At 38.2% G+C, this 23,653-nt stretch overlaps 1 protein-coding gene across 2 annotated transcripts in view; it reads right to left on the bottom strand.

Annotated features, from left to right (window-relative positions):
* SMCHD1 (structural maintenance of chromosomes flexible hinge domain containing 1) overlaps nt 1–23,653 on the bottom strand; it is a 164,544-nt gene that overhangs the window by 127,575 nt on the left and 13,316 nt on the right. For both annotated transcript variants that reach the window (XM_079784345.1, XM_079784346.1), the window contains exons 2-5: nt 21,895–21,970; nt 20,755–20,916; nt 13,034–13,116; nt 12,067–12,197 (exon numbers count right to left, since the gene is read on the bottom strand). In XM_079784345.1, coding sequence (XP_079640471.1) covers nt 12,067–12,197; nt 13,034–13,116; nt 20,755–20,916; nt 21,895–21,970 — 452 coding nt within the window. The remainder of the gene's footprint in view (nt 1–12,066; nt 12,198–13,033; nt 13,117–20,754; nt 20,917–21,894; nt 21,971–23,653) is intronic.

Raw genomic sequence — 23,653 nt, 5'->3', positions numbered from 1 at the left:
AAGGAGATATATGTACTAATATATGTAATATTTTAAACAATAAAAAAATATTTTAAAAAAAAGAATCAACCAAAAAACAAACAAACTGTTTACTGCTTCAAAACTCATTAAAATATAGTCTGAAGAATAATGAAAATTATAGCAAAGGGAGTCTTATTTCCATGTATCATGACAAATGAATAACTCTAAGTGAACCTCCTACTGGCACCACTCTGGAGAGTAGACATCCCTGTTTCCTCAAAATATAGGCAAGATCTCCAGTAACATCATTTGCCAATATCAGAAATAAATAGAATTTGGAGTGAGACTGGAACCACTATTACACTAAATGGAAAGGTTAGAGAGCTGATGTAACATAGCCGTAAAGAATTAGAGAACATAAAGATACATTTAAATAACTTACCAATAAGAAACAACAGAAAAAAAGGAATGGAAAATATCAAAGTGGGTCTAACAAATATGAACGACTGAAGGAGAATATCACACACAGTTTAAGTGTAGTTCTAGAAAAAGAAGAGAATCGCTAACAACTGCAAATATTCATGAACCATTAAAAGATGAGGCTCTATATTCAGACCAAAAAAAACCCAAACAGGATACTTAAAAAGAAATCCATAGCACAGTAAACACCAAAAACAAAACAGGTGAACTAGAAAACAGGTTGAGATATAAAACAAGTTAGCAGGCTTTGACAGCAACAATATAAGATGGTGGAATATTATCTCCAAAGTGCACAGGGAAAATCTGTCAACCTAGAATTGTGAACTAGAGCTAAATAATCTATATATATAAAAGCCTAAGCAACCATCACAACTGAAACAACCAAATGGGCGACCAGGCCGGCAGGGAGGTTAGTGAGGGCCGACCAAACGACTGAACAAGCAGGCTGCATGGGGCAACCAGGCCAGCAGGGGGGTTAGTGAGGGACTACCAAACGAACAAACAAGCAGGCTGCGTGGGACAACCAGGCCAGCAGGGGGGGGCAGTTAGGGGTGACCAGGCAGGCAGACAGGTGAATAGTTAGGAGCCAGTGGTCCTGGATTGAGGTCTGGCCTAAACTGGCAGTTGGACATCCCCTAAGGGGTCCCGGATTGGAGAGGGTGCAGGCTGGTCTGAGCCCCCCCCCCCCCCCCCCCCGCCATGCACAAATTTCATGTACCGGGCCTTTAGTTTACAGTTAAAAACCAAAGGAATTTGCCATTAAGATATTGGCTCTAAAGGAATGTTTCTACAAGCACATCTGATATGAAAGTTTATCTTAACACTAGAGGCCCAGTGCATGAAATTCATGCACAGGGGGGCGTCCCTCAGCCTGGCCTGCACCCTCTTGCAATCCGGGACCACTGGCTCCTAACTGCTCTCCTGCCTGCCTGCCTGATCGCCCCTAACCACTCGCCTGCCTGCCTGATTGCCCCTAAACGCCTCTGCCTTGTCCCCCACCACGGCTTCATTCAGAAGGGCATCCGGAATGACATCCAGAAGGTAGTTCAGCTTCCGGTCTAATTAGCATTTTACTCTTTTATTATTATAGATGGTAAGTACAAAGGTAACTTTTAAAATGTGTTAAGTTGTTTGCTAAATGTGTTGTTAGAAAAAAATGCTGTGCATAAATTGTGAGATTTCTAAAAAGTCTAACACTAGACAATGAAAGAATTATTTTGGAGAGGAAGTGGTCAGAGCTAAAATGTTCCAAATTCTTTAACATGGCAGGAGGGAGATATTTTAAACTTAGAATCCTAAAGTGAAATATGCATTTCAAAATTTCAAAGACAACCAGGAAAATAAACATACAATTTCTAAAATATTAAAGAGAAAAAAAGTGGAGCAAGATTTTAAAAAGCATTAACAAAAAGATGCAATGAATTTTTGAAAAAAGAAAGGAAACAAAACAGAAATAATGGGATAAATAAAGATATTTTAATTGGTATAATAAAGTCCTCATTCCATATATTCATGATCAAAATAAACATAAAGACAACAATAACCAGGTAAGACACAGTAATGCCAGACCTACAAAACAAAACACACCAAAAAGCTGCCCCCCACAACATAGAAAGACACCATACACAAACCCATCTCTATACATCATAGACACAAACATGTCCCCTCACAACCCACATAAAATGCCTCCAAACAAAAAAACATGCATACACAAATACCCACACAAAATACATAAACACACCACCCCATACACCATGGATGCACTTTTACACTGCCCCCCAACAAAACACACACCCACACATACACACACCAACGATAAAAAGAATATTTTAAAGAGTCAAAGGAAGTAGTCACAATACATATTGAGAAACAAAGATAAGAATGACAACTTTCTCATAAATTATGCAAGTCAGCAGAAAATGGAGTGACTTACTTATTTGATTGATTTTACAGAGGATGGGAGAGGGAGAGAGAGATAAACATCAATGCTGAGAGAGAATCATTGATCGGCTGCCTCCTGCACACCCCCTACTGAGGATCAAGACCACAACCAGGTCATGTGACCTGACCAGGAATCAAACTGCAACACTCAACCACTGACCCACACCAGCTGAGCATGATATTTTAAATGAACTGAAATTTTTGTTGTTGTTATTAATCCTCACCCAAGGATATTTTTCCATTGATTTTTTGGAAGGGAGGGGGAGAGACAGAGTATCATTGATGTGAGAGAGGCACATCTATTGGTTGCCTCCTGCATGTGCACCAACCAGTGTCGGGGATACAGCCTGCAACCGAGAGATATGTCCTTGACCAGAATCAAACCCGAGACCCTTCAGTCCTTGGGCTGATGCTCTATCCACTGAGCTAAACCATCTGGGGCTGAAATTTTTAAAAATAGGTTTTTATTAATTTTTATAGAGAGAGCAAAGAAGAGGAAGAGAGAGAAACATCGAGGAGAAAAACATCATCAATCAACTACCTCCTGCATACTCCCTACTGAGGATGGAGCCAGCAACCCACGCATGTCACCTGACCAGGAATTGAACCAGCAACCTCTTGGTTCATGGGTCGATGCTCAACCACTGAGCAACACTGGCCGGACAATGTACTGAATTTTTTAACAAACTCAGTCTAAAATTCTATACGCAGCAAAAAAACTTTTAATGGAGCAGTAGAAAATATAGATTTTATCATACGTACAAAAGCTGAAAATTCATCAAGAGCAAAGTTGAGTTACAAAAACTGTTGAAAGACCTTCAAGAATGAAAATGATGCTAGATTTACACAAAGGAACGAAGACCACCAGAAATGGTAAATATGTGGGCAAATATGAGTTGACTCAAGCAGATACTTCTTTGTGAACGGTCATAGCAGCATTATTCACAATAGACAAAAGTTAGAAACAACCCACGTGTCCATTAACCTACAAATGGAAAACAAAACGTAGTTAGCTGTACTAAAGCCATAAAAAAGAATGAAGTTCGGAAGGATTCTACAACATGAATAAATGGTGAAAACATTATGTTAAATGAAAGAAACCAGATATAAAATGACAAATGTATGATTCTTCTTAAATGAGGTACCCAGAATAGGCAAATTCATTGAGACAGAAAGTAGCACAGTCGTTACCATCAACTGAAGGTAGTTACTATTTAATGGGCAGAGTTTCAGTTCAGCGAGGATGTAAAATTCTGGTAATACATAATGGTATTAGTTAAAAAAAACAATGAATATAATTAATACCACTGAATTGTGCACTTTAAAGTGGTCACAAAGGCAAACTTTATGTTATTCTTTTTTACCACATTTTTTAAAGGACTGTTAAAAAGACAAACTTATAGAATTAAAAAGTAGAAAAGTGGTTGGTTGACTGGAGCTGGGGAGTGAAGGAAATAGGAAGAGGTTGGTAAAGTTTCAGCTAAAAGATGAATAAGGTCTGCGGATGTAATGCCTAACATGATGACAACAAGTCAATGACATTGTAATGTGTAATTAAAATCTGCTAAGAGAGCAGAACTTAAATGTTCCCACCAAAAAAATGTGAAATGATTAACGTGTTAACTAGATGAAAAGAATCCTGTTTAAAGCAAAATAAACAAAATACACTTTGATATTTATAATATATATTAATGCAAAGTGTATAAAGCCAAAAGCACAAAGATCAAGAAAGGGTAAATGAAGTGAGTGTAACTGTTGCAATATATTTTTACTATTTCTGTAAAAGAGTATGGTATTACTTGATATAGGCTATAAAGTAAAGATGTATATTATGAATCCCAAAGTTACCAGCAAGACAACAAAACAGAGTAACAGCTAATAAGCCAACAAAATAAATAAAATGGAATCACACCCACAAACAAAATATTCAACTTGAAATAAGGCAAAAAAAATAAAGAAAACAGGAACAAAAATGACAGGAAAAATAAAAAAATAACAAATATGGTATGTTCATATCCAAATATGCCAATAATCACATTAAATATAACTGGTCTAATTAGATTGGTCAAATTTTAATATATAACTATATACTACCTAAAATTTACTCTCTTTAAATATAAACAGACAATGGGTTAATAGAGTGGAAAAGAAGTATAATTTTAACGCTAATGAAGAGAAAGCTGGTGTAGCTTTATTAACATCAGATAAAGTGGGGATAAAGAAAAACAATTAAATATGTGGGTAAATAAAATATATTACCATTCTCCTTTTGAGTGTTTTAAAATTAAGTTAGACCAGTGGTCGGCAAACCGCGGCTCTCGAGCCACATGCGGCTTTTTGGCCCCTTGAGTGTTCTAACGCCACTTCTTCAAAATAGACTCGCCCAGGCCAAAAACCAACTTCTGCGCATGGGCCACAAAGTTTCAATCGCACTGTACGTGGGCACCCGCACGTGGTATTTTGTGGAAGAGCCACACTCAAGGGGCCAAAGAGCCGCATGTGGCTCGCAAGCCGCCATTTGCCGACCACTAAGTTAGACTGTTGAGATCAAAATAACACTGTCTGATGTAGTTCTCAATGTATGTAGAGGTAATATTTAAAAAAACTAAATTATAAATGGAAGAGGGTTAAGGGACCTAAACAATTTTGACTAAAATCTCTGCAAATCACTTCAAGCGGTATCACATCCAAACTAGTAGATTGTAATAAGTTATGTATGTATACAGAATTCCCCTAGAACAGTGGTCGGCAAACTCATTAGTAAACAGAGCCAAATATCAACAGTACAATTGAAATTTCTTTTGAGAACCAAATTTTTTAAACTTAAACTTCTTCTAACGACACTTCTTCAAAATAGACTCGCCCAGGCCGTGGTTTGTGGAAGAGCCACACTCAAGGGGCCAAAGAGCCGCATGTGGCTCACGAGCCACAGTTTGCCGACCTCGGCCCTAGAACAATCATTTAAAACAAAAAAGGCAGCCTGGCTGGTGTGGCTCAACAAGGAGGTCACTGTTCAATTCCTTCAGAGCACATGCCCAGGTTGCAAGCTCAATTCCCAGTGGGGGCATGCAGGAGGCAGCCGATCAATGATTCTCTCTCATCATTGATGTTTCTATCTCTCTTTCCCTCTCCCTTCCTCTCTGAAATCAATAAAAATATACTTGAAAAAAAGGAAGCACTAAAAAACACAATTAAGAAAATGGTATACTAAAATATGTTCAAGTAAACTACAAGGCCAGAAAAGAGAGAAATGCAAATCAAAGAGAAGAGAAAAGTTAAAACCTAACATACTTATGTCCTAAAATATTAATAATCACAATAAATGTAATGGCACAAATACACTAACTAAATTAGCAGAGTGAATAAAAAAAATGACCCAACTATATGTTGTCTACAAGAAACTAATTTCAAATATGACTTAGTGATACAGGTAATTTAAAAGAAAATGCATGGGGGGTGGGGGGGAAGAAAATGTAAGAGAAAAGATATACCGTGCAAACATGAATGAAAAGAAAGATGGCATAGCTACAAATATCACATAAAATATGCTTTAGAGCAAGACAATTACCAGAGACAAATAGTATCACATAACGGTAAAAGGGTCAGTCCATCGAGAAGTCATAACAATCTTGTGTATACACAAAAAAACACAGGTTCAAAATATGCAGAGCAAAAATTTAGAGAACTAAAAAAATAAACATGTAAATAAACGGGGACTTCAATACCTCTCCTTTTAGTCACCATCACACAGAAAATCTGTATGGATATCAAAGAACTGAAAATATTATCAACCAATTGAATCTAACTGACATTCACAGAACATTCCTCCCAATAGCAGAAGAATACACATTCCTTCCAAAGACACTTAGAAAAGTCACCAAAATAAATCATATCCTGGTACACAAACCAAACCTCAAGAAATCTAACAGAACTGAAACCATAAAGATTATGTTCTCTGACTATACCGAGATTAAACTAGAAATCAAAATACCAACAAGAAAATCTATTGAGACTACTTGGAAACTGAACAACACATTCTTAAAACAATCCATGGATCAAAGAGCAAGTTGCAAGGAAAATAAAAATTACACTGAACTAAATGAAAGTGAAAATAAAGCATATCAAAACTTGTGGGATGCAGCAAAAGTAGTCCTGGAAGAAAACTTTTAACACAAAATATTCATCTTAGAAATGGTCTCAAATCAGTAATCTTATGATTCCATATCAAGATACTACAAAAAGCAAAATAAACTCAAAGAAAGAAGGACATAATAGACATAAGAGCAGAAATCAATTAATTTGAAAACAGAAAAATGACAAAGAAAATTCATCAAAGTGAACACCGGTTCTTTGAAAAACATTACCAGCAATCATATGGCAGTAAACTTGAAAATTTAATGAAAAAAGATTAACTCCTAGTAAAATGACTTACTAACACTAAATAAGAAATAGCCTAAATATTCTTCTAACTCTTTGAAAGAAACCAAAGCAATAGTTTAAAGTTCCTTCCACAAAAAACCTACCAGACCCAAATGTTTTCCTAAGTTTAAGTTGTAGAAGTATAAATTAATACAATCATTTTGGAAAAATAATTTGTCATTACCTTGTAAATTATAATTTCATTTTTATAATCCATTTTATAATCCATTTTATAATTCCCTCCTAGGACTATAACTAAGAACTTAACATAGATTTGGACCAGGACACATAACACAACACTACAAACACATCATATACAAGACAGTACTTCTCACAACTGCCAAAATTTGAAGGGGAAAGTCAAATGCCCACTGACTGAAGACTGGATAAATACAATGGATTTCTTGTTGGAATACACAAAAGATTATATGTTGTAAAAAAGAATCAACTATAGACCCACACAAAGATGAAATCTTAGTAACCTAATATTTAGTGAAAATGCAAGTCCCTTGTACACCAACATACAATATTCATAATATCAAAACACAAGCAAAATTGGATATATACTTTCCTTTTTTAATCCTCATCCAAGGACATGCTTCAAGAGAGGGAGGGAGGGAGGCGGGGAGGAAGGTAGGTAAAGAGAGTGAGAGGGAGGGGGTAGGGGGGAGAGAGAGAGAAAGAGAGAGAGAGAGAGAGAGAGAGAGAGAGAGAGAGAGAGGCATTGATGTGTGAGAAAAAACATAATCTCCCACATGCGCTCCGACTGGGGGGTCGAACCTGCAATCCAGGCACTTTCCCTCATTGGAAATTGAACTGGCAACCCCTTTGTGCACAGGATGACACTCAACCAACAGAGCCACTCCGGTCGGGAGGATATATACATTTATTTTAATTAAGAAAATAGAAAAGCAATTCAATATAGTAGTTAACTTTGGTGGAAGAAAAGTAGAATAAGAGAGGAACACACAGATATAAGTTATAATGAATATTCTACTTATTGTACTGGGTGGCAGTATATGGTTATTCAACTTATTAAATTTTACAATATAGATAAACTTTAAAACAGGAAGGACTGAATTAATAAATTTTTATAAATCAAGAATCATGATTAATCAAATTCTATGAACCCAATGTTCATTAAAAAAATAAAAGGAGTAAATAGGTTCTAATACTTTAGTTACTATGGCAACACTTCTAGGAATAGGCTGAAAATACCCTCCCCTAAATATTCTCCTTAAAATACATATGAGGAAATATATAAAAGTTTAGGGAGGGGAGAGCTCAGAAGTAAAACAGTACATACATACTTAACCTGATTCAAAACTAAGAAACTCTGTTCTGATTAGGAATCACCCAGCCGTAAGTTTCCTTTTTCAACCCAAACCATCCATGCAAACCAAACCTAGGAAAATCAATGTATCACAGCAAATAAGGCTGAAAACAAAAAGTTCCAGTAGGTTTCAAACTTGTGTGCATACAAAAAAATTCCTATATCCACACTAAAGGGCTACATAAATATCGCTTCATGAAATAGGAGCAAAAAGTAACCTAAGAACTTATGAAACTATTTTGCATCGCAGAAGCAGTCCTCTGGAGAATTTAGAAAGTCACCTTCCTCAGGAATAAATGTGTATCACAGTCCATAAGGATTTCAGAAATTATTTCATTCATATTCTTATACAATATAAGCAGGCATTTTATCTTTGTCAAGTAAGAGTATTTGATTTATTAGAAGAGAGAAAAGCAAAATCCACATTGAAACAAGTAATAAAAAGGAACAAAAGAAATGATCAAATTAGTAACAGAAACTAAAAGCAAACTAGGTGACTTCCAGGAATTATGGTAGAATGACTACATATGTGAGCATTTATATCTCACTATTGAAAACAACTAAATTAAAGTAGGATGCCAGAATGTTACACACTCTTTCTTTAAATTCAAGTGAATAAATGTATGTCAGAAAGTAAGTGAAACTCATCTTAATATGCAGAAAAATACTGAAGACAAAGGAGCTTTTTCTTTAGAAAAATTAGGGGGAAATCCTGTTGAGAGATAATTTCTGCAACCTAAAAGTGGCACGGGAAATGGGTCATGTAGCATGAATCATTTTTATTTTCCCAAAAATGGTTCCCTGAATTGAGGAACCTATTAATTTCTGAACAAGGTGAAAGTGCAGAAATTAGCACTGATCCAACACACACTTGATTATGGTCACCCAGAAGACCTCACTAATGTCACCCTTCTTTCTTCCAGAAAATAATTAAATGAACACATAATACAACTATGTTCTAGCTATCTAATTTAATTTCCAAGACAATGATTATAATAGTGCCCAAGTCATGAGAAAATTTTCTAGATTCATGTAATGTTCTATATCTTAATAGTGGTTTGGATTACATAGTGTATGTATCAAAATTCAGTTATTAGGGCGAGAACTTCCAAATGGCAAAGTAAGGACCTATGAAAATCTACTCATTAATAAAAGCAATGAAAGACTCAAAATAATTGTCAAAATCAACTTTTTCAGAACTCTAAAAATTAATCAAAGTCTTGCAACAAAGGTGTTTTTGTTCAAGACACATGGCTAAATCTTGGTAAAACAGCTAGCTTTGTGATATTTTTAACATGCCCTATCCCATACCCTTCTCACCAGCTTCACAGAAGTCTTGAAAACCAACAGCCCTGCAATCATGGTGAAAACCAGTGGCTTAGGAGTCACTAGAGTAAGTTTGGAGCTCTCTGTACAATTGTCATTATTGGATCTAAAAGTTCTCCAGAAACCTCCACTCAGGATTTGTCTTTATGTGACGTAAGTCAGAACTTGCTCACTGTGAACAGCTTTTTCCTTGGGTCACTTGTCAAAAACAATCAGAGGCAATAGTTGAGCATCACAGCTGACTAAAGCAATGAAAACAATTGGGAGAAAACAAGAATTTGGCCAAAAACTTACAAGGAAAAGCTGGGGACTGAGAGGTCAATATGGTTTTTAAAAGCACCAACATATTCATGAGAATTGAGGTCACAATCGTGTGCGGGGCTGCCCACATACAAGCTCAAGAAAGAATTGAGAAGGCCAAACTCTCGTTTCGGGCTGACTTTGAGGTCCTGTTTAAGCAAGAAGTAAATGCTAAGAAAGAGTTGTAAGTTTCCTGCTGCAACACTAAAAATATAGACCGATGTGCACACAGAAACCCTTGGCAAAAACTGGGATACTTACTGGTTCCACACATTTAAGGACATCACTAGGTTAACCACTAAGCTAGCAGAGGCTTCAGTGGCAACCCAAGATAAAGAATTCAGATTTTACATAATTCAGGGAAGTCACTACACAAACATCAATGACAAAAAAAACAACAACAAGAAGCAACAACAATCCCTGTGAAGGGAAATAAATCTGACTTCCAGAGTTACCCACATTATATTACTTAAAATGTCCTGTTCTCAACAAAAAAAATGAGTGACACACCTAGACATATTAAAATATGGTCCCCACACAGAAAAGCAAGTTGTCAGTAGAAACCATGCCAGGGAAAGCACAAGCTTTGGACTTACTAGACAAAGATTTAAGTCAACTATTTTAAATACATTCAAGGAAGTAACAGAAATCATATCTAATGAAGTAAAGTATGAGAACAGTGTTTCACCAAATAGAGAATAATAACAGAGAGAAATTATTTTAAAAGAACCAAATAGAAATTTTGAAATTGAAAAGAAGAATAATTGAAATGAAAAAGTCAGTTAAGTGGCTCATGAACAAATATGAATTGGCAGAAGAATTAGTAAACTTAAAAGGCAGATTGATTGAGATTATTCAATCTGAGGATCAAACAGAAAAAAGAAGTAAATGAACAAAGCCTCAAAAACTGATGGCCATCATCAAGCTTATCAATATATGGATAACAGGAGTCACAGAAAGAGAATAGAGAAAATACTTGAAGAAATAATGGCCAAAAACTTCCCAAATTTGATGAAAACATTAATCTATACATCCAAGAAGTTCAGAAACACAAAATAGGATTAAATGAAAAAACACCCAAACCTAGACATATCAGAAACAAACTGTCAAAAGCCAGAGAAAAAAGACAGAATCTTAAAAGCAGATAGAGAGAAGAGATTAGTCATATACAAAGAATGCTCGGTGAGATTAACAGCTGATCCTTCATCAGAAACTATGGAGTCAGTCAGGAAGCAATACCATATGCCAGGTAGTCACTTGGTCTTCACAAACCTTATGAGGTATTATCCCCATTTTACAGGTATGTAAACAGAGACAAAGAGAAGTAAAGTACCTTGATCAACTTTAGGCTAGAATTCAAACCAGGCTAAATGATTCTAAGCCCTTCTTCTTCATTATATTGCCTCTCACCATGACACTGTAAGTCTTTACAAATTTGATAAAGATTGTAAGGGTGCTACAATTTCAGAAATGAGAAGACAAAGGTGTTAATTACATTAACTTTTAATACATTATTGAGATTGATCCTTAAATTTGGGTGACTTTCCTTTACATAAGAAATACCAAAACAGGACATGAACAAATACTAACTACTTAATAAGAATGCCAATAGATCTTCCCAAGTATGTTTCCTCAAGTATACAACATAGCTTAAAATATCAAAAGACTTGTGGATCACTGGTTACTAGAATTGAGTTAATATCCCAAGGACCTAATCATTATATTCCTGACCGTTTCTAGTATATTTTGTTTCCTCGACAACATTTTTATTCAGGATATTTTTTACAAACACATTCTGATGTAAACTCCTGACTAGATTCTATTTCCTAGCAGTTGTAAATGTTTTGTAACGAAGAGCCCCAAAAGTAGATTAAGACCCAAAAGTAGAGTAATAGAGCTCAACAGAACTACGTGCATTAGACATTTAGACATTTTTAAGTGGTATTAGTGATTTCTAATGCCTATTTTAAAACCATTCTACTCCTCCAGAGACTACACAACTTCCATCAAACTTAGTAAGAAAAAAGGGAAGTGCCTCAAAGTACTCAACTTATCAACATAACTCTTACATACTTCAGAAAATGCAAAAACCATTGTTCAATGAACGGGCACAATATGATTTACAGTAGTTTTGACAACTTCTAAACTAAGTTTTGATCATAAAAATTCTATAATATAAAAAATCCAAGTAAATATGCTAATAACATCAAAACCTCCAATGTATCATGTATAACTAAAGAAATATGAGTTCTTATCCTTATTAAAATACCCAGCTGCCCATAAAAAAGTGAGTAACGTTTTCTAACCTTTCAAAATCTCCTTGCCTTGTAAACTTGGACAATCTATACACAGCCCAGTTATTAAGCTGTTTAGAGGTCATTCCTCTTCCATTATCTATCACTGTGACAGCAGGTTTTCCTTGTGTTTCATCAAAATGCTATAAGATAAAATAAGTTCAAAAAGACAGAAGAAGTCAAATCAATATTAAAAACATAGAAAGTTAAATATAGAAAAATGATTCAATGGGCTCACTCATACATTTCTGGTGGAATTATAAATTAATACAACTTTCTTAAAGGCACTTCAGCTGTATAAATCAAAAGTCTTAGAATTCTTCATGTCCTTTAATCCAGAAATTTCATTTCTTAAATTTACCTTGATGAATTAATCAGAGATGCAAAGAAAGACCTCTAAGGATGTTTATCATGTCAGCATTGCTTACAATGGCTAAAATATAGAAAAAAACCTAAATGTACAATAATAGTAGGCTGACTTATATTATATTTATATTATACTAGAGGCCCAGTGCATGAAATTCATGCACGGGTAGGGTCCCTAGCAGCTGCCAGCTGGGGCCTTCCTTTGTTCTGCGCTGCCCCCTGGAGGTCAGCACATGACATAGTGATCGATCAAACTCCCGGTCAGTCGAATTCCCGAGGGGACACTAGGCTTTTATATAGAGAGATTTTTTATTATAATATAATTTATATCATAGCCAATAAACCAACCTGCAGCAATGGTATATTACATTGCAAACATTCATGAGATGGCAATGTACTTACTGTTGAGGGAAAGAAGATCACAAAAACAAAATGTACATTATAATCACACATATGCACAGAAAAAAGGACATGTGAAAAATTTTAACAATAGATGAAGAGATATCAGATAATTATTTCTTTTAATTTCTTTATTTTTTACTTTTTCCCCAATTAACTTGTACTGCTTTTATAAAAGGAAAAGCTAAATTATTTAATAGTATTGTCTTCTTACCAATTTGATCTGTATTTTTCTAATCCCAGTGTTACGAGAAGTAGCAGACAACGAATTGTCAATTAACTCTGCAAGAGCAAATGCTGGAAAAGATGAGAAAACATTATTGCTTTAATTTTCCCTTCCAAATACTTCATATAAAATTTCACAGAAGAAATTCTGAAGTACTGTAAGCCATCACTTTTATTTTCAAAATAACTAGAATTAAAGTATTATCCTGATCCTAAGGATGCTATACATAATTAAAGGCATCATCACCAATCACCACAAGCATAAAAAAGCAGTCATCACCCAATACTTGTATAGCGTTATATGGCATGTCTCAGCCAACCATGATTCCTGGCCTCACAGAGTTTATAATCAAAAGACAGACATACAGACATAAGAGACAGAAGACTTTTACAATAAAAATCCAATATTAAGTACTCTATAGTATGTAATCACATCATCAAAAAGTCTAAAGTAAGTACATACAGAGAAATGAAGACAAGTATAAAGCAATTCTAAACGTGTGTGTGTGTGTGTATTAATAGCTAATTTAGATATAGAAATCTTATGACAGCAACCTGTCAAGCAGCAGAACACGTCTGGTTAACTGACACAGAACTGCTATTGATTTCCTACTACACAACCAACTGGATGTTTCATGTATCACTGGCTCTGCTTTGTTCCAAATATTCTTTCTTCAAGGTCACTACTTAAATTATTTCTCACTTTTATTCCCTTTACTAGAGGCCCAGTGCACGAAAATTCGTGCACTCGGGGGGATCCCTCAGCCCGGCCTGCACCCTCTCACAATCCGGGACCCCTCGCGTAGGGTTCCTAGGCCTGGCCTGAGATCAGGGCCTATTGGGGCTTTCCTTCTACTGGCTGCCGGCAGCTGGCTCCACCCCCGCCGCTGCCACTGCTGGCCATCTGTGCAGCGCTGGCCCCCCTCCCCTGCCACCCATGGCCTCCCTCTGCAGGCAACAGGCATGAGGTGCAATGGCTTGGCTGGCCTGGGCCTCCTTCTGCGGGATGATTGCTGGCCGTCCACACACCTGCCACAGAGTTGCCGTGGGTGGCCTGGGCCTCCCTGTTTCTTTGCTGGGGGGCAGGGCCAGCCCACGAGGGGCCGTCTGCCTACCTGATTGCCCCTAACTGCTGGCCTGCCTACCTGATCGTCCCTAACCATTGTACCTGTCTGCCTAATTGCCCCTAACTGCTTGCTTTGGGGCAGGGCCAGTCTGGCAAGGGGCTGCCTACCTGATTGCCCCTAACCACTGGCCTGCCTACCTTATCACCCTTAACCACTTGCCTGCCTACCTGATTATCCCTCCTTGCTGGGGGGTGGGGCCAGCCCTGCGAGGGGCCGTTTGCCTACCTGATGGCCCCTAACCACTGGCCTGCCTACCTGATCGCCCCTAACCACTTGCCTGCCTACCTAATCACCCCTAACCGCTGGTCTGCCTACCTGATCACCAGTAACGACTCTGCTTGCCTGCCTGATCACCCCTAACTGCTTGCTTGGGGGCGGGGCCAACTCAGCGAGGGGCCATCTGCAAACCTGATCGCCCCTAACTGCTAGCCTGCTTACTTTATCACCACTAACCATTGCCTGCCTGTGTGATCACCCCTAACCACTTGCTTGGTGGTGGGGCCAGCCCGACGAGAGGCCGTCTGCCTACCTGATTGCCCCTAACCACTGGCTGCCTACCTGATCGCCCCTAACCACTTGCCTGCCTACCTGATCACCCCTAACTGCTGATCTGCCTACCTGATCACCCCTAACCACTCTGCCTGCCTGTGTGATCACCCCTAACAGCTTGCTTGGTGGTGAAGTCAGCCAGGCAAGGGGCCGTCTGCCTACCTGATCGCCCCTAACCACTCTGCCTGCCTGCCTGATTGCCCCTAACTGTGCCTTGGGAGTGGGGCCAGCCCGGCAAGGGCCTGTGGTGGTTCTGGTCTCTGGTCGTTCCGGTCATTACACCTATGGTGGCTGGCCTTTTATTATGTATAGGATTAGAAAAAAGAGCATAGCAAATGTCTGTCTCTTACTTCCTTTGAAGCTTAATAAAACTAAAGCTGTTTTTGAAGCTTAATAAAACTAATACTACTCTGTAGTTTAGAGTAGCACTCCAGCAAGCCCTTCCACACTCTGAACACTTATAGGATGGCTATCTTTATAAACTAGCTAGAAGTAAGATATGTATAATGATCTGGTTAAGGGTAATAACTTTAAAAAATGGAAAAGGAACACTGTAGGAAATGGGGAGAAAAAAGAGGTAAGAGTAATTTGGGAGAAAGAAATGAATACGATTTAGCACTTGATTACATATAAAAGGAGAAAAAAAAGAAAGAAATCTAAGACAGTTTTGGGTGTTTGCTCCAGAACACCGTACAATTGGTCATATTTCCCATAAAGGAAAAATTTAGAGGGAGGAAAGAAAAATTCAGTTTTGGAGGCAATGTCCTACCACTATATCAAGTTCAATGAGTAAAGGTGTTCCAAAGAGAGCTGGAACAGTTATCGCACTTACTTGGGAGAATAGAGATAGCTACAGATTTTTTTGCTTCACTGACATAGAATAGTTAAAGCTTGGATCAGTAGTTAAGAGAAAAGTATAAAAAGAAATGATCAGCATGACCTGAAGAGATGTCCACCATACAGTCAAGAATAACCCAGGGTAAAACCAAAGGCAAAGGAAAGAGAATCAGAGAAAGACCCAGGAATCCTATATAATAAAGAGGTAATATGCAAATTGACCCTCACACCCTCGCACAAGATGGCCACCCCACGTCATCACAAGATGGCCACCCCCAAGTCATCTCAAGATAGCCGCCCCTTAAGCATATTAGTCAGCGGAGGAAAAGAAACTAACCAGGATTCCCTCAGTAACGGCGAGTGAACAGGGAAGAGCCCAGCGCCGAATCCCCGCCCCGCGGTGGGGCGCGCGACCTCAGATCAGACGTGGCGACCCGCTGAATTTAAGCATATTAGTCAGCGGAGGAAAAGAAACTAATCAGGATTCCCTCAGTAACAGCGAGTGAACAGGGAAGATAGCCGCCCCCACATCATCACAAGATGGCTTCCCCCACATTGTCACAAGATGGCCGGCAGGGGAGAGCAGTTGGGGATGACCAGGCCTGCATGGAAGGGCAGTTGGGGGCGACCAGGCCTGCAGGGGAGGGCAGCTCAGGGCAACCGGGCCTGCAGGGGAGGGCAGTTAGGGGTGATCGGGCTGGCAGGGGAGGGCAGTTGGGGGCAATCAGGCTGGCAGGGGAGCAGTTAAGTGTCAATCAGTCCAGCAGGGGAGTGGTTAGGGGGCTATAAGGCTGGAAGGCAGAGTAGTTAGGGGCAATCAGGCAGCCAGGAAGGCGAGTGGTTAGGAGCCAGCAGTCCCGGATTGTGAGAGGGTTGTCCGATTGTCTGACATCCCCGAGGGGTCCCAGATTGGAGAGGGTGCAGGCTGGGCTGAGGGACACCTCCCCAGTGCTCGAATTTTGTGCACCGGGCCTCTTGTATAATATAAAGTCACAAAAATCAAACCAAGAGTTTAAACAGTGAGATTCCCTGCTTATTCATATAATGATAGGAATGAAAACTGGTTGAAACCAATCTGAATGGTAATTATTCTATATCAAAAGTCATAGAAATGAATATACCTATTCACTCCATGACTGTACATTTAGAAATTGATCCTCAGAGAAAGAATTTAAGCACCCACTATTTGCCAGGCATTGTTCTATGAATTGAACACAACAGACAAAAATCCAGTTCTTGTCTTGTGGAGTTAACATTCTAGTGATGAAAGATGGAAAATCAAATATTAGATTAATATACACTCTGGACATAGATTGGCTGAGATTTAAATCTTGGTCCCATTATTTATTCAATGTGTGATGCTCCTTAACTTTTCTGTGCCTCAATTTCCTCCTCTGAAATTTGGAATCCTATCTAATAAAGAAGGAATATGCTAATTGACCATCATGCCCTCACAAAGATGGCGGCACCCACAGCCAAAAGGGAGATAATATGCTACTTGAATGCCACACCCTCAAAGATGGCAGCGCCCACAGCCACAAGATGGCGGTGCCCAGTCCCCTTGGCCCTGTCGGGGTGGCAGGCGCGTGGCACGGCCGGGCCCACCCCTAGGCGGGTCCGGCCACTCCGCGAGCCTGCCTCCGGAGGCCTCCAGTCCCTTCAGCCCCCCAGCTGCCCAGGGCCAGCCCAAGGTGCAGGCAAGCCTTGGATGGCGGCTGCCCAAAGCTCAGATAACCAGGGCCAGCTGAGGCTTGCATTGCCAGCAGTGGCAACATCTGAGGTGTGGTGGGGGTGTCGCCTTCCCCTGATCGCCGGGTCGCCTCCCGCCCGAGGGCTCCCAGACTGTGAGAGGGGGCAGGCCAAGCTGACAAACGCCCCCCCTCCAGTGCATGAATTTTCATGCACCGGGTCTCTAGTAATTATAATAACTATGTCACGAGGTTGTTGTGATGATGGAGTGAGCTAATACATACATGTAAAATGCTTGTAACAACTAGCAACTAATAATCCTATATAATAAAGAGGTAATATGCAAATTAACCCTCACAAGATGGCTGCCTACGACCAGGCCAGCAGGGGGGTTAGTGAGTGACGACCAAACGTCTGAACAAGCAGGGTGCGTGGGGCGACCAGGCCAGCAGGAGGGTTATTGAGGGCCGACCAAACGACTGAACAGCAGGCTGCATGGGGCGACCAGGCCAGCGGGGGATCCGTGAGGAGTGACCAGGCCAGCAGAGGGCAGTTGGGGGTGACCAGGCCGGCTGGGGAGGCAGTAAGAGGCGACCAGGCCAGCGGGGGGAGAGGGCAGTTACGGGCGACGAGGCAGGCAGGCAGGTGAGCAATTAGGAGCCAGCGGTCCAGGATTGTGAGAGGGATGTCCGACTGCCGATTTAGGCTCGATCCCCGGAATCAGGCCTAAACCGGCAGTTGGACATCCCCTGAGGGGTCCCAGACTGGAAAGGGTGCAGAATGGGCTGAGGGGACCCCCCCATGCACGAATTTCGTGCACCAGGCCTCTAGTAATTATAATAAATAAGTAAATTATTTAACATCTTAGAAGGTGATATATGCTATGGAGAAAAGAAAGAACAAAGAGCTGAAGAACAGTAAAGGCATAGAGGGAACACAGTTACAATTTTAAATAAGGTGATCAATATAAGTTTTGCTAGGAAGATAACAGGTAAACAAGACTTGAATGGGGCGAGAGAATGAGACAAGGGCTCTCTGTTGAAAGAGCATTCCAAGCAAAGGGCCCTAAGCTGAGAATAAAGCTGACACCAGAGTGGAATGAACAAGCAAGAGGAGCTGTGAAAACAAAGGTAATATCATGGTGCCTCAGACCTAGTGTTAGCTATGGAAGTGATGAGATATAATAATTTCTAGATAAATACAGAAGATAGTGCCAACAGGATTTTCTGACAGAATGAATGAAATGTATGAACAAAGAACAATCAATTTGATTTTTGACTGTAGCAACTGAAAGGACACAGCAATGATCACTTTGAATAGGAAAAACTATGTAGTAATATGGTTTAGTGAATAGATCAGGATACTCATCTTAGATATTCTAGTGGAGATGCCACATGGACAGTTGCTGGATAGACAAAATTAGGAATAAGGCTATCATTATTTTCAATATTTAACTAAAAATGACCATTTCTCACAACCTCCATTTGAGAGTCATTGACATAAAAAATGGTATAGTATTTAGAGCCACAAGATTGGAGAGGATCACCAAGTGAAGAAATAAGAGGAGATAATGAGACTAAGGGCTAAGCCCTGAGGCACTTACTTCAACATTAAGAAGGTGGAGAGATGTCAATTATAGCTCAAAAATTTAAAAAAAAAAAAAAAGGTAGGGAAAGAGAAGGCAGTCAGTGGTAGAAAGAAAAGAGTGTGATGTCTCGAAAGCCAAGTAAAAATTATATCAAAGAGGAAGAAGTGATAAACTATGTCAAATAATGCCTTGAGTTAAATGAGAGCTGAAAATTGATCACTGGATTTAGTGACTGGTAACCTTAAAAGAGTAAGTACAGGATAGTGAATAGGAGAGAATGGGAGGAGAGGTACAGTTAATAGTGAAGACAGTCAACTCTTTTGAGAAGTTTTGCTATAAACAGGAGCAAAAATCTGGGCAATGGCTGGTGGAATAAGATTATGATGTTTTTAAGACTGGAGAAATAAGAGCATTTTTTGTATGAAAGAACAATGTCAGAGATAATATTAGTTGCACTTACGGTAAGGATGTGCACAATGATTTAGTCATAAGAATATTCAGTCATTTGTAAATTGACTGAATATAAATTGACTGAATTATTTCTAAAAAACTGAAATAACCTAAATGTCTAATAATAGAATACTGTTCAGTATATTGTTATCTAGTGTTTAACCACTAAAAACAAATATATATTGACATATATTAAAGATGTTCATTTTATTTTAAACCAAAAAAGTAGGTTAAAATAGCATGTATCATATAAAACCACTAAAATAGAAAAAAACAACAACATGAAAAGATCTGAAGTGATCCACACCAAAGTGTTGGTGGTAGTTATATCTGGTAGTAAATATATGGATATTCTTTATGTTCTTTTTGCTTATCTATGTTTTCTAATTCCCTACAAACCATAATGCACATACAGTAAAACTATTTTTAATAAGAAAGTTTATAATGAACATATAAGTAGTATTAAACACTTTAGCAGGGTCCAAAAAGAAAAAAATTCTCTAAGTTAACTAATTTGTAAAGCTCACTAGCAAACAATCCAAAGATAGGATAAAAACTTGCAAGTGATAAAGGTGAAAGGAAATAATAAAGAAATGAAATAAGAAGACAAACCATTTACTCATGCAGTTCAACTACACAAATTGGCAAGATAAAACAATTGAGATGTCTATAGGAGAAGAGGAAGAATTGATCAGAGAGGAGAGTATACATGAGATAGAACAGTGGTTCCCAACTTTTTCTTGCCATGCCCCACCTAAGCATCTCTAAAATCCTGATGCCCCCTGCTGTGGTATATAATTCTTATTATTTAAAAAGTGAACTCCTATTCACATGGTGGAAGTCTAAAAGGCCATTAACTTGGTCTAAACAAGCTTTCAAAGAACATGGCATGAACGAGAAAAATAAAAGAACAAAAGGGCAGTTGAAGTACTGAGGAAGAAATCACTAAGAAATTAGTAAAATAATAATAATAATAGTAATAATATGGATATAAAAAAAGCAAATAAAGTTTCAAAACATAAAATAGAGAACTGACATGCATAAACATGTCACAATATATATTTATATACTATACATGAGGCCCCTAGAACCATAAGAAATGCAAAAAATTAACTGTTAACTCATTCTCAAAAATCATATTGCCCCCTTGTGGGGCGTGTGCCCCAAGTTGGGAACCACTGAGATAGAAGAATGTGTAGAAACAAGATCTCTTATGAATTGAGAGGGAATGAATTATAAAACTAGGTTAGTTTTAAAGGAGAGGTATCTTTACTCTGAAGTAAGATGACAGGTAGGAAAAGAATTATATTGTGATGAAGAGTTTGAAGTAAGGAAACTCACAATGACTTGTTATATAGTCTTCTAAAAAATTAGAATGAGATAATTTTTTAAAATAAAGGAATGGGACAGGTGATGAGGGGATAAGGGAGAGTAATACTTCAACAAAATTAGTATAAATGGAATACTTACGCAAAGGGTTTTGTCCTTCACTTGCATAATATTCATACATGCCACTTTTAACCAGTGTGTCATAGTGAGGTAGGAATTCAATTCTTTCTTTTGTAGCTGTTAGTAGTAATTGGTCAACTGACTTTAGCAGGTATAGAGTAACTCCATCTTTAACAGTTTCATCTGTAATCAAAAGGTAATATCTTAAGTGCAAAGCTAGAATCAGAAACACATGAATTTATAATTTTAAAAATGCAAACTGTATCTATTCTATGAAATATCTTTAAAGATGATACAGGCAAACCCCCAAACAATGGCTCAATCTATAATTTCAGTTGTGTTTTGTTAAGAATATCAGTTAAATAGGCCCAAATACATCCATGCATCTGAAACCCTCAATTTAGTAACTTAAATTATCACAGGAAGTTAGATGACGAACTACATTAGAGTGTTATCAACATGAAAGGAGAAGAGTGGTTAAATTCAAAAGGAAATCAGGCATGAAAAACTGGCAGGTCTTCCCAACCAGTGTGGCTCAGTGGTTGAGCGATGACCTATGAACCAGGAGGTCATGGTTCAATTCCCGGTCAGGGCACGTGCTTGGTCCCAGTGTGGGGCATGCAGGAGGCAGCCGATCGATCGATCGATAATTCTCTCTCATCCTTGATGCGTCTGTTTCTCTTTCCCTCTTCCTTCTTCTCTAGAATCAATAAAAATATATTTAAAAATAAACAAAAAAAGCTGGCAGGTCTTAGAATCCAATTGGGTAAAAAAAAGTTAATGGAAGAACCCAATCTGATTAAGAGAATTAGCTTCTTAAGGGCCCACATGGAAGGCCTGTGGCTAGCTGTTGGGAAAGGTCTCATCTTCTGTAGCCATAAATGATGTCAACTATATTTCTATAACCTTGCTTGAAAAATATAACCTCTGTACAAACTGTGAACTTATAGACAGTTTCCTCCCCACACAACAAAGTAACCAAAATCAACAGTTTTTTTATGCTTATCTATGTAATCAAATAGTTATTGCTGTACAATGTACTAGAGCAGTGGTCGCCAACCTTTCGGACCTCACAGACCACCAGTGATCCACAGACTACTGGTTGGCGACCGCTGTACTAGAGCATATTAAATATAAAAGCATAAAGTGAACATTGCTTACCAAAATTATCACTGGTAATTTCTTTCCTACTTGTTGTTGTAATAACAAATTTTTCCTCAGATGAAATGCCAAGTGTCTATCCAAAATAATATAAATAAAATAAATTATTACACAAAGGAAATAAATGCACCAATCAAGTTTTTAAAAATATGAAAATACTAATAGTATATAATATTTTAACAATTACTACATTTATTTGTCTGTCATAATATTTTAAAATCTTGCCTTTTCATAATTAAGCACAAATCTATCTATAAATTATTTGCATAACAAGGTTGTTTTTTCTGCTATTATATGGCAGATAGGACCATGAGTGCATAGAGGGACATTTTCGAAAAGTTTCAACATCAGCAGACTCTTCCCAGACAAAAGACATTATTCCAAGTCAATATATAAGTAAACTTATTAACATAATACATGTTCACATACATTAAATATTTAAGTAGGTAAAATAAAAGTAATAGAAGAAAATAGAGGTTAACATTTTATAACACTGAGGTAAAAATAGTCATGCTATGCAGGTTACCTGTATTAAAGACTCATTATATCTATTATAACCCTTCCCAAAAGAATAACTCTAAAATTTTAAGGCAAATTATAAATTGGGGGATTAGGGAAGTGGTTGCAAGAAGAGACAGAGTTAGCATCCTTAGCAGGAAAAAAAAAAGCTTTCATAAATCAAGATGAAAATCAGCAAAGAAAAAGAGCAAAAAAACATGAATACAAGAACTCAACAATATATGGCCAATGCACATAAAAAACTAAAATTTCACAACAAAACAAAAACTGGAAATTAGAAAAGTGAGTTAATGTTTTCATTAAAATTTTACGTATCTTTAAAATAAAAGGACACAGGTTCCTTATAAAATTAAACAACACCAGAATGTACAAATAGAGAAAAGGCTAATTTCTGTTTCAGGTAATGATGGACTAGTTAATGTAGACCAACCTTACTATATAAAACTACTAAAAAGTTCTAGACTAATAATACTCAAGAATTTAAAAACCCTTAGTCACTACTGAAACTAAGGCACCAACTCCTTATTCTGAATACTGATATATCAAAGGAAGAGAATAAAGCATTTATCCTGCCTTTTTGTTGTTGTTAACCCTCACTGGAGGATATTTTTCCACTGATTTTTAGGGAGAGTGGAAGAGAAAGGGAAAGACAGAGAGAAATGTTGATATGAGAGAAACACGTCAATTGGTTGCCTCCTGCACGAGCCTCAACCAGGTCCCAGGCCGGGGAGGAGCCTGCAACCAAGGTATGTGCCCTTGACTGGAATCGAACCCGAGACCCTTTGGTCTGTAGGCCAATGCTCTATCCGCTAAGCCAAACTGGCTAGGGCTATCCTGCTTTCTTATACCAATTGTATTTCAGGGTAACCAAATAGCTCTAGTTGATTAGGCAAAGTCATTCTTTTAAGAATGTCAGCTAATAATACAAAAGCAGCTCCAGCTGGGTGGTTCAGTTGGTTGGAGTGTCGTCCAGTACACCAGAAGGTTGCCAGTTCGATTCCTGGTCAGAGCACATACCTAGGTTTCCTGGTTTGATCCCAGGTTGGGGTGTGTACAGGAGGCAATCGATGTTTCTCTCTCACATTGTTTCTTCCTCTCTCTTAAAGTAATTAATAAAAACATATCCTCAGGTGAGGATTTTAAAAAAAAAAAAAAAGAGGAATGGCTATCATAATCATAACATCACCATCAATGGATGAACCATCAGATCAAAACTTTATTATGGAGGGATTCAGCTGAA

This window comes from Cnephaeus nilssonii, assembly GCF_951640355.1.
Source record: "Cnephaeus nilssonii genome assembly, chromosome: 11".
NCBI classification, from domain to species: Eukaryota; Metazoa; Chordata; class Mammalia; order Chiroptera; family Vespertilionidae; genus Cnephaeus; species Cnephaeus nilssonii.
Note: the sequence above shows the minus strand (reverse complement) of the source record. Positions and strands in the feature narration are given on the sequence as shown.